The sequence below is a fragment of the Centropristis striata genome, chromosome 8 (genome assembly GCF_030273125.1).
Source record: "Centropristis striata isolate RG_2023a ecotype Rhode Island chromosome 8, C.striata_1.0, whole genome shotgun sequence".
Lineage (NCBI taxonomy): Eukaryota > Metazoa > Chordata > Actinopteri > Perciformes > Serranidae > Centropristis > Centropristis striata.
Window position 1 is genome coordinate 18,916,781 of NC_081524.1, and position 16,994 is coordinate 18,933,774.

Here is a 16,994-nt window from a genome sequence, read left to right on the forward strand (position 1 = left end):
CAACAGTGCAACAGTCTAGTTCCACCCTAAGGCAGAGGTTACAGGAGTATCTGGTAGATGCATAAATAAACAGAATATCAGATTGAATAGAACTGTACCCAAAATATATATATGCATATATAAACATACATACAAACACACATGTACATTTACATATATATGTATATACATACATATATACACACACATATACATATATATGTAGGCCTATATACATAAATATATACACACAACACATTTACATATATATGTATACATACATACACACACACACTCACACACACACACACACACACACATACACACACACACACACACACACACACACACATATATATAAACAACAAACAAACAAAAAACAAACAATAACTAATCTCTCAGACAAAATACACCAGTCAAAAGGTTTTCAGATTCCCTAGAATTCAAAGTCCTTCACTGTGTTCCGTGTTGTAAAGTCATGTTAGCAACCGTGAGAGGATAACAACAGTTAGTGCTCAGTCTTCTTCTTCTTCCACTATATCCAGGCCTTCTACAAAAAAAGTAAACGGTCCCCAAATCTTCTCAAACAAGTCTGGTTTCCCTCTCTGCATATATGTTATTTTTTCCAAAGGTAAAGCTGTCAACACCTGCCTAATCCAAAAAGTCACATTAGGTCTACTTGTCTTCTTCCAAAATAAGGCAATTTATTTTTTTTAGCATATAAAAGGCGCAAATCTATCAATATTCGTTCATTCAGTTTATATGTGTGACCATTGAGATAGGATCCTAAAATAAAAAGGGCAGGGTTCATCAAGCACACTTTTGAGCTAACCTTTTCAATTACTTTTTTAACTTCTTCCCCAAAAGCCTTGATTTTCCGACATTGCCACATGCAATGAAATAATGTCCTACATATTGTGCACCAGTCTGGGACACTTCTATCATATTTATTTAAGTAACGGACATTTACTTGAATACAATTTTTTGTTTGTATTTTACTTGAGGATGCCCATTTCCTTTTTCATACTACTTACTTTTTGGAAGCCAAAATTGTACTTTTTGCTCAACTACATTTATTTGACAACATTAGTCCCTTCATAGATTAAGATCAATTATTCAGAATATAAATCAACAAACAAACAGAATATACAGTAGATAAAAGAAAGCCCTGTCTTTATAGCTGCAACATTAGTGATGCTTACACAAATTAATAGATCAATAATTATGATTATATCATTATTATACATTTTGCCCAAAAAGTTGGAATAATTTAGGGGTGTTTTTTTCAGACATAATCCTTTGTTTATAACTATTTCAATGCACCAGTAACCACTTTGGAGGAGACTGATTAATAAAGTTTTGAGACGATAAACACCAAATCACATTGTCACAATAATTTCATGGAAAGAGATTAAAAATATATATATTCCAACTTTATGAGCAACAGGGTATTTACAATAGTTATATGATTGTACACATTGTTCTGAAATGTGCCATTCTGCATTATGAGTAGTTTTACTTTCGGTTCTTTAAATTTATTTTGATAAAATTACTTGTGTATTTTTTACTAAAAAACTGCATGGTATCAGCATAACATAGGCATGTCTTTAAGGGGAGACTTGTGGGTAGCCATAGAGCCCATTTTCTTTACTCAGATGTCTTGACGTCAGAGGTCAACTAGTCTAACTTTGGGGCATGACATGTTATCAATGGAATCTTTAGGTCTTGTAGTTGCATATGATATCAGTATCTCCACTGTGGCATTAGCAATAAGCCTGTTACAGCCTCTGAAAGACAGGGACCGTGTTTTGTGTCTTTGTGTTGTTTCTGGTAATTTTCCACTGTTTCTGTCAGTGAAACAAGCCTGAATTCAACTTCCTGTCCATAAAGCACATGGTCATCACCATCACATGATGGTTGTGGTAATCAGAGTGGCAGCAGGATGGCTGAGGAAGAAAACATGTCTAATGTCAGTCAGGACTTTGGCCCGGCAGCCCTTCACTGATAACAGCATCAGCTAATTAATCAGAGATCGTTAGGAGAGTTAAGCATTATACTGTTTGGATCAGTGTCATGAGATGTCATGAGACTTAGGAGCACACACACACACACACACACACACACAGTGACTATAGATTCTCAAGTTTCTGGAGGGATGAACTGTATTCATATTTATGTGTTTTGTGTTGTGATGGCCATGGAATAATTAAGATGTTTCCTTTAAAGAGACAGTTCACCCTGATATCAAAAAAATCATATTTTGCCAGAAATCATGACCCCATTAATCAAGATAATTCCACAGACCTTGTTGTAAGCAGTTTCATGCAAGAACTAGTTTCTTTCGAGCATAGTTTAAGCACAAAACTGCTCACAATTTTTACTGATATATAGATAATATACATTGACTGGAAAAGCTATATGTGTGTGTGTGTGTGTGTATATATATATATATATATATATATATATATATATATATATATAGCAATACCACAGTATAAAATGTTTCTGTCATAAGTAAAAGTCCTGCATTCCAAATGCAGAAAGCATGAAAACAAGGTATTGTCGAAAGTAAAAGTTAATCGTTTCAGAATAATATATCACTGGATTGATGCATTAATTAATGTGTAAACATAATCGATATTGCCACTATAGTAAAGGTGAAGCTGATTGCAAGTACGGTACATTCTGCAAAATAAATCATGATTAGTTGATTATATTTTGCATTTATATAGTAACTAGTAACTTTGTGTTTTCAAATTCAGTAAGTGTGAGGAAAAAGTGTTTACCTGTGTAAATACCTTCAAAATAGAGTAAATGTAGATAGTTCCCACCACTGTAGGCTATGTGACACAGCTGATTTTAAGATTTAGGATCATGGATTTTAAACTTGTGGATTTGCATGATTAGAATGAAGATATTTTAAAGTTGGGTAGCCTTTCCAAAAAGCGCGTTTGTTCAAATAAAGTTATAAAGTTAACCTCTGAGCTTTTGTGGGTTACGATGGGTTTATTTATTGCCATGATGGTGTTAGATGAGGTGAAGAGGTTACAGGTTTACAGACTGTCCCACTGGCAACTGAAGAGCGCGTGAGTAAACGTGCGTGCGTACGAGCCAGCCAGTCGTGCGTAAATGCGTCTGAATGTTTCAATGTCTCCCTCTCTCTCCGGCTCCCTGAAGTCACATTACATCTCCCCGGAGGAGCGGTGCACTGAGGCCGGCCTGCCTCATACTCTACAGTATCCTCACCACCCAGAGACACGCTGCTGCTGCTGCTGTTGCCAAAGCGCTGAGTGCACAACATACAGGAACTGCGACGTCAGACAGACAGAGAGAGAGAGAGAGAGAGAGAGAGAGAGAGAGAGAGAGAGAGAGAGGTGGATACAGGGAGGAGGAGGAGGAGGAGAGAGGGAGTTTGCAGCTTGGCCAAAGTGCGCTATCAGCTGCTGAAGGCTGGGCACACGAGCGGTGCGGGGACACTGATAGTGGAGAGACGGAGGGTGGGGGCGAGGCGGTGGACGGAGACTCTCTCGTCGTTGTCGTCGGTGACGGTGGTACAGATGGGCGCGACTCCCCTCAGCTGAGCCGGCCACCAATCCACAGCACCAGCGGCCCCCCAATGCTGCCTGAATCCAGCTGAGCACAGTTGGATAACCCACATCCTGCTGCGAATGACATACAAGTAAGTTGAATTCCTCCCTTCTCTCATTCCTCTTCCTCTATTTGCTTAATTTCATCGTGTGTTTAAAAAACATTTCCAGGGCCTGCATATCACTCAGTGACTCATAGTAGGAAGCAACCATTTGTCTCTTGTGTGTTTTAATAGGAGTGTCAGCACGCACAAACTTTTACAGCCCTCACACTGCCTGGCTTTATTCTCATCATGCAGCCTACATTGTGACAGAAGCTATCATTAGTGCTGAGCATAGCACCACCCTATGGCGGCATTTATTGAGCAGAAAAAGGAGCGTTATGGGGTGTGACTTAACTGTAACCTAGTTACAGCTGTATGTGTGTACACCTCGGTCATATGTGGGCTGTTTGCTTGGTCAGATCCACTGAATAGGAGGCATTCAGCCCCTCTGCATGGCTGTTGGTCAGGGGATAAACTGACTTATTTTCCCAGCAGGCCTGCATGTGTTTTTTTCTCTCTCATGCAAACTGCAAACCACAGTTTCTTAAGCGAGATTATAAAGAGCCAAATAACAGACCCACAGCAATGATGAATGCTTGTGTAGGAGAAAGTAAGTGTTACACAATTGCTACAGAGCTGCAGGAGACAAAAGCACAATGGAAAGTTTGGAGTGCCAGCACATTTTTATACCGCACTTAAGGCTTTTTTAGCCCCTGCTCTTTCTCATCCAGTGCTGTGTGAGAGCCGACAGGGGGTCCTTGAAGGAAATTTCCCCCAGGATGTAGGTGACAGCAGACTCTTTAGGGGATTGATTTTGTACAGCAGCCACCTGGCAGCCATTCTGCACATTTTGCTCAAAAGTAAAAAGAAACTTGTCATTTATGGTCTTGTAATGAATCTCTAGTATCAGCCTCTCCATCTCTCTCCCTCCTATACCTCTCTTCCCGAAACAGTGTTTACTAGATGTCTATCTTCATGGCAATCCAAATACCAGAGCGAGGAAAGGGAAATGAAGGAGGGGCTGCTATGCAAATCCTGACCTGCTGTGGGACACAATGAATGTGTTAAACAAATTAACCCAGAAATGGCCTCCAAAGCGCCAGTGACTGACTGCAATGCATTCTTTTAATTTAAAAAAATGTCTTGATTCTGCACTGTACTGTTTTTATAACGAATCCCAATAACATTCTGTGCCTGATAAAGTGTCCAACATTTATCTCCAACAGGTTCATAATATAAATAATAAAATATAATTAGATATTGCTACAAAAAGGGACCCAAACACTGAAACTCATGCATTTATGGGCATGTATTTTTTGTTCTTATTAGACTGTAATGGGATCATAAAAAGTTCGGTCCTGCATGTTTTTATCTTCCTGCCTGTCAAAGTTTAGATATGTAAGCAGTAAAGTAAGTGCTTTACATAAATGATAGCATATCTTCTTCAGATAAACTTTTGAATATTTTATGTTGTACAGACCGAGGACTGTGGATTTTGTTTGCCATATCTTACTGAAGATGCATTACAAATACATCTTTTTATTGCCTGCATCAACAGAGGGATGATTAAAGCAAGTAAAACCAGTTTCAGTGTTCATATGGGACCTGATCATTGTTTTAAGACCGACTTCAGAAAGTTATGCACCTATCCCATAAGACAGAATATAATATAAACAAAAGGCAATATAAAAGGCATAAATAACATTCAAGAAGAGTGAAATAAAACAGATAAGATAAGCTATAGTGGAATAAAACTGTGCAGTACAGTGGAAGATATGAATGAAAAGTTAACGTGAAGTTAATTGAATAAAGGAAAAGTTTGAAAAGAACTGTTATTTGGAGCAGATATTTGTGTCAGGTATGTGGTGCAGAGAAACTGAGCTTCTCTATGTTTAGTTTTGACCCTGAGGACAGACGCAGACCTGACCCAGATTGTCTCAGAGGTGTGGACAGACCATAAAGTACAGGAGCAGCAGATCGGAAATGTATCTGAGCGTGTTATGAGCCAATAGTTAGATCTTAGCGAGGACTCTATACTGATACACTCTCCTAGAGGGATTCGTGAAGATATATAATGTATAATAAGCTTCAAATGTTACTTTGTATCATCATGATCACTAAGGCAGGTTATTATCTAACAACTCTCAAGATGTTTGCCTGAACGGCTGCTTAACAGACCATGAAACACTTGTTTTCTTCTGTCCTCCTGTCCGTGGCAGCTGGCACCATGCTCCCCCGTAGCATGAGAACAGGTGGTTATGACCTGCCGGGGGTGGAGTCAAGCGCAGTGCCTCTCATTGGCTACCGGCCCTTGTCACCGGACAGAGTCGCCCAGAGCAGCCAATCGAGGAGGGGGAGCGGCAGCGATGAATTGGAAACTTCACAAGTGAGTGAACTTTCCTTTCGCCTTGTTGAAAAAACACATCCATCATTTTGTCACTTGAGTGTGTTATAGAGAGCGATATGAAGTTTTCACAGCTTTGCTCTTGTTTGAGTACTGCCCACTTTATTAGTTTTTCTTCTGTTCACAGAATAAAGTGATGTGACAGAGCTGAGAGGGGATTAGGAGAACTTCTTATTTGTCATGGCTCTTCGTAGCCCACACAGCTAACAGCAATTAGGACGCTCCTCTGTGAAATCGTACAAGCTCCGTTCGACTACCAGCCTCTTGAATAAACAGCAGATGTGGTCGGCTGATTTTCAGAAAACCCTGAGGGGATGAAGTCGCTGTGTTATACAGAAAGAGAGGGATGAAGATGGAGCGTGTGTGTGTGTGTAGTCCTTTTCCACCAGGGCCACCCAAATGCTGTTATATATTTATGTATAAATTCCTCTGGTGCCTACATCATGCCTAAATTATAATACTTTTTATAATAATAATAATAATAATAATAACTTTATTTATATAGCACCTTTCAAAATGAGTTACAAGGTGCTGTACAACAGAAATAAAACATATCAAATACAATTTACTGACAACAACAAAATAAAACCACAAAAAGAAATGACATTGGACTCAAAAAAATTAAAATCAGCATTTACAACAAGGTAATCATCAACAATAAAAGGAAATTAAGAGAAGGACAATCAATAAAAATAGTCTTTAGAAGAGATTTAAAAGAAGCCACTGAGCCTAATGACCAAATTACAAAACTTTTTATGACCAAATCTGCAAAACTAACCATATTACCATCAGCTTCAGTTGTACTCTGTCTTAAGTGCTAATAAGCAAATATTAGCATGCTAAAAAAGCTCCACTAAGATGGTGAATTGGAAAACATTATTCCTGCTTAGCATCAGCATGGTTGCATTTTCATTTGAGCATATTGATGTTCAGCACTACTCACATGGCTGTAGACCAGTGATACTCAACTTAAATGATAAACCAGTTTCTAATTCATACTGAAAATAAATTGATTCACAAAGGGGAAAGTTTGTGTGAGTTTGTGTGCAAAATGTAGTCATCGATACACCTAGTGAAGCGTGAACTACCACAGAAGCAGTTTTGAATACTTTGCCAGGTGTTATTATGTCTGTGGATGGATTTATTTAGCATCACAACAGTGAAGATGCTTCCACAAAACTTTTTTAGGTGCCCACCCACTTTATCACCCTAGTGTCTCCAGTTTTTTTGTACTTTGAATATAAAGAAGTTGCCAATGCATCAAAAATAACTAAAATGAGCCAGAGGAGAATCCCCCAGACAGGCAAAGGTTGATCTTCATGCACATATTTTTTGCATTCTTCTGCATAAAAGTGTAGGTTTTTTTGTTGAGTAATCTTCCCACGCTCCTTCACCTCTGTTAATGTTTAGTGAGGTTCGTTGAGTCTTATCAGAAGCTCCTCAGACGGTGAACTCAACACACAGATGGGGTGTTGTTTTTGTAAGGCCTGAAAGCTCTTTCTTGCACAGTATTTTTCAGTTTCAGAGGGCAGGATTTCTTCTCTCTTACACAAGAGAGAAACCCCTTAGACCTCACCAATTGCCATTTAACCCTTTGATGCCCAACATGGGCCTAAAGTGACCCGATATGTATACGTTTTTATGTTCTATATCTTTGAAATAAATTATTTCATCATTCAGTATTCCAGGTTTCCCTCAATTAGTTTGTTTTTGATCATCATACATCCTAATTTTATGTTTTCATTTATTCATTTTTTTAATAAAATCCCTTTTTGTGTCACTACTCTTCTAATGCACAACATGGGTCAAAAATGACCCATATCCATTTTTTAGCTAAGTAGTTTGTTAAGCTAACTACTTAGCTAACTACTTGGCTAAGTAGCTTGCTAAGCTAACTATTTTGCTAACTACTTGGCTAAGTAGCTTGCTAAGCTAACTACTTAGGTTAGCTAGCTACTTAGCCAAGTAGTTAGCTATGTATTATTAAAAAAAAAATGTCTTCATAAAGTATGAGTGGAAAAATGGAAATAATGATCTGTTGTTATCAAAAACAAGATATTTAAAGGATACTTGGAATATTCAATCATAAAATAAGTTAATATCAAAAGATAGAGCACAGAAACACACAGCAAGCATTAATAACATGGAGAATGAATGTGGGTCATTTTTGACCCATGTTGTGCATTAGAAAGGGTGTCAGTATGTTGTGCATCAAAGGGTTAAGTAATAAAACACTTTCCCTGAGTCAAGGTGACCTACTGACCATCTCTCTTGCCCTAACCACACATGACTTGCAGATGGCTTTTGGGTTTTACTTCACACCCAGCCACCAAAAACTCCCCACAGCTAAAAAAAGAAGTTGCACTGACTCTCTTTCCGAGTGAGCAGACTTCCTCCATGCTCATGTCACATGGCGGCTGCTGGACCTTGCAGTAAATAATGTATGTGGCGGTTTGGCCGGTCGATGCGCTGTACACCTGCTCTCCCTATAAACAATATCCAGTATCACAGACCGTCTCCAAGGACAGTCTGTCGAGTGGAATCCGATACGGCCACTTGCTGCTTCTTTAATGAGGGAAACTTGGACGTGAGAGTCAGAATGCATGAAGCGGAAACCTCGAGTGAACAATGAAGCTGCTGGGTGAAAGAAACCAAGTGTGTTTTAAGGTTCACTTTCATTGATTGAGAGGAAAATCAAGCATGAAAATTGTATGAGTAATATAGATAACAGATGTTGATGCAACCTACTTGACGTAATGCACAATTTTCTTGCTTGGTGGTGTATTTTTCTACGTCCAAATGTATGAATTTGAAGAACAGAATACTTAAAATTCAGTTTTGGACACCTGAGATATTAACCTAAATATAATATAAACATTAAGTTTGGCGTAACTATTTCCCGAATAAAAGTCTTCAGTAAGATTCTGTGTATTCAACAGTTACACAGCAAGACATTAACCAGAGAAGACAGGGATAGATTTCTGTATTGAGTGTAGCCTCAATAGACCAGCATGCAAACACAACATAAAGGCCTTTTCATTAAGAGGCCGAGCTGATATGAAATGACTCCCTCAAGTGGGCTCAAGTTTCATGAGAAGTCCATTTATATGATTGACATATTTCAATGAAGGATAATCTTAATACTTGCAGCATGCAATGGCTCAGATAAGAGCTTGCTTCAAATTTTGTCCAGCAGTTCAGAAAAGGCCCTTACCTGTTTTAACGACATGCAGGTCCACCATAGCTGCAGCCTCGACTCAGCACTGCACATGCCGTGTTTTCTGTCTTATCTTATCTTGTCTTATTAATAATATGTGCAGCCAGATTGTGGAGATAGGTCTGGCTTTGCAAGACTAGAAAATAACTTACAATGTGTTGTCTGACCATGCTGGAAGCAGACTGTGATGGTAGGGTGAGAAACCAGCCATCATAAAGGGGTGGCTGAATCATTTAATTATTGGAATAAAAGATCCCATTTTTGGACTGTCTCTCCTGGTAGTCATCCATATTATTTTACTTGGTTGTATATGTGAAAAGTGACAGAAAGAGTTGAGATAAGAGTTGAAGAGAAAAATTGAAGTGGTGAAGTGAAGTTGGTAAGGTGTAGGGAGAGGAGGTCTCCGAAGCTATTTGGCCTTCCGATAAGCAGTTTCGACGGAGTATATTGGTGCTTTATTCAAAACATCAGTGACACGTTCTTGTGGTTGAATGGTTGCAAATTCCTGCAGCTAGGTTATCCGCGGAATCAGGCAGCAACCCTGCAGTCTGAGCAGTGAAGCAAATGTGGTGAAGTGCCTTCAGCCTGCATTCTTTCAAAAGGTCCAGCAGGCATGGAGGGTCCTATCTATCACAATATAAAATGAGATGACTTCTCAATTGATTTATTACCTATATTACCCATTTAGATGGAAATAGACGATAAAGCAGGTTATGATTTGGGTCAAGGACACCTTGCCCCCACCGCTCGCTCCTCCCCAGTCCAAATATGTCCCTTATGGTTTCAAAACACATAAATGAAATGGACGTACCGCGAACATGATGTCAGTCCACAAACCAATGGGTGATGTCACAGTGATGACACAGTTTATGTAAAGTTTATCACAGTTAATATACAGTCTTTATATGTGTGGAATATCTGATGGAATATCTGATGGAAACCCTGAAACCAGAAGGGTGGATTTGGTCAAAACAGAAAATTTGTGCCCATGGCTTTACGGGCACCAGGGGATACAACAATCCAATATAGGTGTAATGTATGTCTCTCTCTGGCTGGCTAGTTAGCTATTAAATACCCTTAAACCCACTTGTGTCCTAGTTAACACCTGTTTTTTTTTTTGGACATTTTAGTGAAAATCACTCACTGAAGCAGAATTAGAGGAGCCAGACTGAGGCAAAGTCTGCACACTGAAAAGTCAACTCTTCCCTGCAAATTAACTTGCAGAACATCACAGACTGATGATATCTAAAAGCCTAATCGCATTCAAGGGAGATTTTTTTTTCCTTTAAGGGGAATAGAACAGCTTTGACCTGAATGCCACAGAGTTTTACTTGAAAGAGAGCAGATAACGGGCACCAGGGGATACATAGATGAAAGCGTGAGAAGAGGAGCAGAAAGAAAGATAGGAAGGAAGGGGTCGGGGTGGTGGACCCACTCTAAAAAACAATGGTTATCTTTAAATAAAAGCTTCAGAAGATGTATTTATGACCCCCTGTTCAGTGTAGGCTTGTAAATAAGAACAGCAGCGGTGTGTGTATTTGTTCAAAGTCAAAGGTTTTTGGCTAAAACGGAAGCCCATCTATATGGATTTATTTAAAGAAAAGGATTGGAACTGGTTGGTTTTTTTTTTAAATGGAGAGTCTGCTTCCTGCCCGGTGCTTTTCTGGTGCCGTCCAATAGCTGACGTAGTTGTTCAGGAGGAGAGGTTGACGCAGCCTCGGCTTGTGATGGAAGGAGAGGGGAAGAAAAACAGCTTCGCAACACGACAGCACGTCCTGCTTCCTGTGTTTGTCTCCACTTATTATGTACTTCCTGCATGTAGCTGGGGGTGGGGGGACCTTTAAGAAAAAAGAGAGCGCTTAGGAATCTGAAAGAGGATCCCACCTTTGTAAAGAACATAAACAATGGTACATATGGGACAACCCAATACTGCTTTTTCTCTTTATAACAATAATTAAAAAACAGCTGCAGAGTCTTTTTTTATGCACCAGAATCGACTCATGCCACCCACCGCAGTGCCCTATAATCATGATGCTTATCCAGCAGCCCATGAGGCAGCTGAACTCCAAATTACACACATCTATTATGCTTTGAAAAGTTCCTCCACAGAAAAGGCTGGCTCCTCTGACCCAAATTCAGCCTGGTTTTCAGAAGGTAAACTCAATTGACACTCGGCTGAATATACTTTTATCTCAAGTCTCTCAATATACCAGCTCAGCCTGGAAGAAGGAAACAGAAAGGGGACAATTTTCATTGTGTCTGTGATAGAGGCCTACAGGGTCACTGTGGTAAAGTGTTGAAGGCCACACAAGTGATCATTGAGATCATTGAATTTTTAAATCACTTCCAAGCAAGCACTTGAGACTGTACCTTGAAGGGAAATAAAGCTATATTATATAGGTAAACATGCAATATTTAAAGCCTCGTTTATAATCCTTTTTATCTCCTACTGCTAACTGCCTGCACATGCATTTTAAACACACATAACATAGTTGTCTTTTGCAGAATTAAACATGGGAATATTGGGTTTTATTTGGTTTATTATCTGTTATCTTTATTACCTTATGACCTGTGTTACCTCAACCTGTTGGTCAGGAGAATATTTTCGGTCTCTTCTTGTCTGAAATCAAGATAAAAGTAAAGGAAGTTTCTGAGGTAAATATGAGTTCAAATGTTGTGTCAGGACTTAAACTTAATATAGATTAATACTGGAGCACAACAGCCTTGATTCAGACTATTGGATTTGTTCTCGTATAAGCACATCGATCATATTTCAGGAACCAAGACAATGTAAAGTTTAAAATTAAAACTGTGGTTTGCATCATTGGGTTTCCTTATGTACACAAAGTGAACTGTGTTCACACATGGTGTTTGGCACGCTCTAATGATAGGTGATTTCACTATTTGCAAATGTGTTAAGTCAGAGTAAATACTGTTTACTATGTGTGCAGTCGAGCTTTTAAGGATGACTAATTCTCAGAAGCAGACTTATGACGCCACTAACTGCTCCAGGTGTGAGGTAGTTTGAACATTTCAGATATTTTTTGCAGTTTTTTTAAACATATAATGTAGGTTTTTTCATGCATACAAACATTGATCCAAATTTTTCAAGTTTCAAAAAACATCTTTTTACGTGGAGGAACTGACTTAAAGATAAAATTGTATTCTCTGTAATATTTAAACCTTTAGATAACTAAAAGAGTCCACTCGTCTGACTGCAGATCTCATCCAGGTGTGTCACTTCCATTAAAGTTAAGATGGTGAAGATAAGAAAAAACTTGATATTTAGATTTATTCATCTTGTGTGGTGCCTTACTTTAGTGAAACATAATTAACATATCGGGTATGGAATTATTGCAGATGCTCCAGTTCAAAATAAGAACTTTTTATGTATGTCCGTTTTTGAGCCTCTTGCTACCTTTTTGCTACCCTTTTGCTACCAGTTAAGAGGACTGAGGAGTCAATATTATCAGTCAATAACACTATAAAACAGAGCAGTCAAAGATATGTTTGTCAAAAACTGTGAATCACCGCAACCACAAAGAGGTCCTGGAGCATTCAGTCATACATGTGCACAAAAACAATTGGCTCAATAGTCTGAAAGATTAGCTGCAGACAGGAAGATATACATATGACTGAACACATGATATCCCCCAACTCTCCAGCATGGTTATTATAGTTCATGAAAAACTAACTTAATAACAAAAACTAAAACTAAAACAAACAAAAATTATAGTGAAGATGTCATGTCTTTATCAACTTTTTTTCATACAGGAAGCATTGGTAAATCTGTTTATTGAGACAGGGATATCTAAACCAAAACATCCAGAGCTGCAAGAGTTAATAACCTTATTGGTTCTGAGATGAATGAGGCAAAGGAAATAAAGGCAAAATTTATTGTGACCATTTTGAATCTTGCACCCAACAAACACCCCATTACAAAAAAAAACTAATAAAAACTAGTAAAGTAAAGTAAAACATAAAGCATTTAAAAAAAAATAAAAACAAGCAAACTCACTCTTAAAACTGGCCCTTATTTATCAAACGAGCGTAGAAACCAGTGCAGATCTGTGTGTATATTTCGTCTTACAACAGGGTCCATGTGTGATTTATCAAACGATCGTATCTCTCCAGTCACAGCGTAAGAATGAACGGCTGTTGATAAATGTGCTGGCTCGAAACAATCGTCATTTAAATACCACACCCTAATATATATATATATATATATATATATATATATATATATATATATAAAATATATATATAATATATACCCGATTCAGAAGGCTCGCCTCGCGAATAGACATATTATAGAAATACACAGAAATACTTATAGTTATAAAGTCAAACAAGTTCGGTGAATATTTTACATTTGGAGCACAGACTTAAACGTTTTCAAAGCTTTTTGGTTGAAGGAGGTAAACAATGTTTTAAAGTAAGTTTTAATCCCAAAAGAAGAGTAATTTCTCAGAGTCAGAAAGTGAAACGCTGACGTCCAACAGCTGCAACACAACAAACTGGTTTTGTTTGGCAGCATAAAAAGTGAAAAGGAAGGAAATCAGTGGTGCTGTCAGCAGAGTAGCAGTGGACCAATAAAATCCTGGTGAGGTTTGAGTAATTAATTTATACATTGTGATATATAAAGCCTAACCTATATAATATTCAAATACTTTTATTATTACGCTGTAGAGATAATATTCACTTCTTTACATTTAGTAAGAATTCTGTCCCAGACAGAGGTGTGTGTGGCTGATTGGAAATGTTTTTACTCTGGCACCACTGCTGGTGAAGGAGGAGGCTTTGGTTTGTCACCATTAAAAAGAAAACAGCATATTTTTATCAGCTCCAGTTACAATACAATATACCAGCTCAGCCTGGAATAAGGAAACAGAGATTACAATAGTTTAAGAACAAGTCTCCGTCTCGGACGTGTGGACTTCACGCTGACTCTAATTTGCGTACATGATAAATGCCGAGCCTTGTGTAGAAATGATTGTGCGCCCACTTTACGCTCACTTTCTGTCATATGCTCATTTGATAAATGAGGACCATTAGCCTACTAACTGAATCTGAAAACAAAAATTCACAACAAAATAAGAACTAAAACTAATGAAAAATCAAAAACTATTATAACCTTGTTTCTCTCGGCTCTGCCAAGCTTTGTTAGCGTCTTTTAGCTCATTATTTTGGTTTTAGCAATATAACTTGTATTGTAGACGTCTCTTCGTTTTCATTTACCTTGTCACTTTTGGCCAAAAATCTGTGAATATAGTGAAGCATTTGTTACCTAATGAGCCACATCTTGATTCTAAGAGTTGGTGGAGACGAAAACAGAGCTAAAAGCAGAGTGTTATTATTGGACATTCCGTAGCCAGGTAGACAAAAACATTAATCCAAATGAATGCTAATGCTAAAGCTAATGTTGCTCTGTGTCTGCTGGGTGTTGTTTGTAGCTGACACTATAAAAAGCTGACTGCCCTCCACAGACACATACACACAGCTGTGAAAGTCTCCACCTAGTTAACATGGCTTCTCTCTGCGATGTCATTAGCCCCTTAAATAAACACAGCTTGCTTCCTGGTTCAGTGGCCGTCTGAACATTTATTACCTCTCATTACAAGACTGCAGGCCTCTTGCTGCTCAAACAGCATGTCAGGCTTTGGAATAAAACACACAATATTGTCCAACTTCTGTCCCAGATCATTACCTTTAGTAAGAGCAGTAATACTACAATGTAAAAATACTCTATTACAAGTAACAACCCTACATTAAAAAAACTCTGGTAATAGTTTTTTTAATTAACTTTTTTTTACATTTTACTCTTGTATTCGATCCAGGTAGCCAGCTAGTTTTTACTACTTTATATACAGTTATAAACAGATTTGTTCGCGAGACTGCAGGCCTCTTGCTGCTCAAACAGCATGTCAGGCTTTGGAATAAAACGCACAATATTGTCCAACTTCTGCCTGTTATCAGATGGCGACCTTCCCAGTTATTTGCTGTTTTGCTATCATGATGTATTAAACAGGATACTCGGTCAAACTGGTTTATCTGTACGTGAAGGTCATGAAAGAGACAAAGAGAGCAGGAGAGAGATGCAAAGAGAGGGGGTATTGTTCTGGAAATAGCTTCAGGGCTTTGTCTCGCAGTGTGTGTGTGTGTGTGTGTGTGTGTGGGTGTGGGTGTGTGTGTGTATGTGGGTGCAGGCAAGTGCCCATGCATGGGTCTATTGATAAAGGTCTGCATTAGTGTGAGCAGTTTGTCTGCATGTGTGTCCATGGCTGACTGCATAAAATGCAAACTGAAAATGACTGTTGTGGTATCCAGATCTACATATCCCTATCTCTGTGTTTGTAGTGTGTGTGTGTGTGTGTGTGTGTGTGTAATGGGTGTGCCCAGGTGATGCAGGCTTGCGGGGGCCGGACTTAGCTCCTGCTTCAGGTGTGTCTTTGTCATATTGAGCCATAAGGTGTTGAGAGGCAAACGGTAAAGACATAAACACACAGATCTAGGTCAACCGACAGTGAAAATACCAGACGGTCAAGGACAGAAGAAGAGAGAGACAGAGAGAGAGAGAGTAGCAGTAGATGAGAGAAAGAGGAGAAAATGGAAATACTATGTGTACTTTCATCCTGAAGATTTCCAGGAAGCTCAGGGATCGCTACCTGTCTGGACTTGCTGAGGGAAAGGTAACCCGTGTGAGAATTTGTGTGTGTTTGTGTGCTTCGGGGGGAGACTTCATGGGAAAAAGTCGAGCAGAGACAGCAGGCAGAATAACAGGTTTGATACACAGACTGTATTATTCAGCACAGTGGGATCTTTTTTACATGCAAGAAGCGCCTGCTCGGAGCATTGACCTTCGATCAAGTCAAGCCAAGGTAATTTGAAAGAGGCTAATAGAGGCTAACATGTGCTTATTACAGTTAATTACACCTCAGGTCAGACAGAGGGGATAGAGGAACTCAAGCCCTTCTGCTGGCTGTATAAATATGTTTCTTGGGTCGTATGTGACTTTGAATTTGCATATGAGAAAGCTAACAAGTCAGCACATGCAAAATGAATGAAAATACAAGGCAGGTTAGTATCTTTGAGAAGATGTTGTGTTTTGGTGTATGTGGTCCTGTTTCCATGGTGTTGCTCGTTTGTTTTGTAGATCAAAACTGTTCGCTGACTCACGATGGCTAGAAACCGGCATGACTTCACACTGAGTCTTGCTCATGCATTTTTTATCATGGAAAAAGTCACAGTTGTTGAAAGCATCAGTGTCAGGAGAAGTGTAAAGAGATCCGGATCGATGCATTAGTAAAATCTGTGATATATCTAGATGTAAACAAGCTCAGCCCCACCCACCACTGACAGCTCACAACACAAGATGGTAACCAACTTTTATTCTAAAATTGGTTGACAGCTCCTCAAGTAGAAGAACAAACACTAGATTGCACCTTGATCTGAATTATTAATGTTTAATGATTTGTTCACATCAATAAAACATGCCTCTATCAGTTGAGAAACTTAAACTCTTCAGATACAAATGTGAATATACTTCAAGTATATGTAATTGAAACTATATGGGCATTTCAGTAGTGGAAATAGTATCAGAACCTTAAATTTAGTAAGAGCAGCAATACTACAATGTAAAAATACTCTATTCCAAGTCATAACCCTACATTCTTACACCTCAAGTGAATATCAAGTATATGATAGTGTAGAAATAGCAAGTTACAGTTTTTTTACTTAACTTTTTTTTACATTTTACTCTTGTA

General features: G+C 38.6%; 1 protein-coding gene across 2 annotated transcripts in view; it reads left to right on the forward strand.

The window, feature by feature from the left end:
* Positions 1 to 3,410: 3,410 nt before the first annotated feature.
* Positions 3,411 to 16,994, forward strand: part of rgl2 (ral guanine nucleotide dissociation stimulator-like 2) — a 41,119-nt gene continuing 27,535 nt past the window's right edge. For both annotated transcript variants that reach the window (XM_059339007.1, XM_059339008.1), the window contains exons 1-2: positions 3,411 to 3,658; positions 5,830 to 5,996. In XM_059339007.1, coding sequence (XP_059194990.1) covers positions 5,838 to 5,996 — 159 coding nt within the window. In that variant the 5' untranslated portion in view covers positions 3,411 to 3,658; positions 5,830 to 5,837. The remainder of the gene's footprint in view (positions 3,659 to 5,829; positions 5,997 to 16,994) is intronic.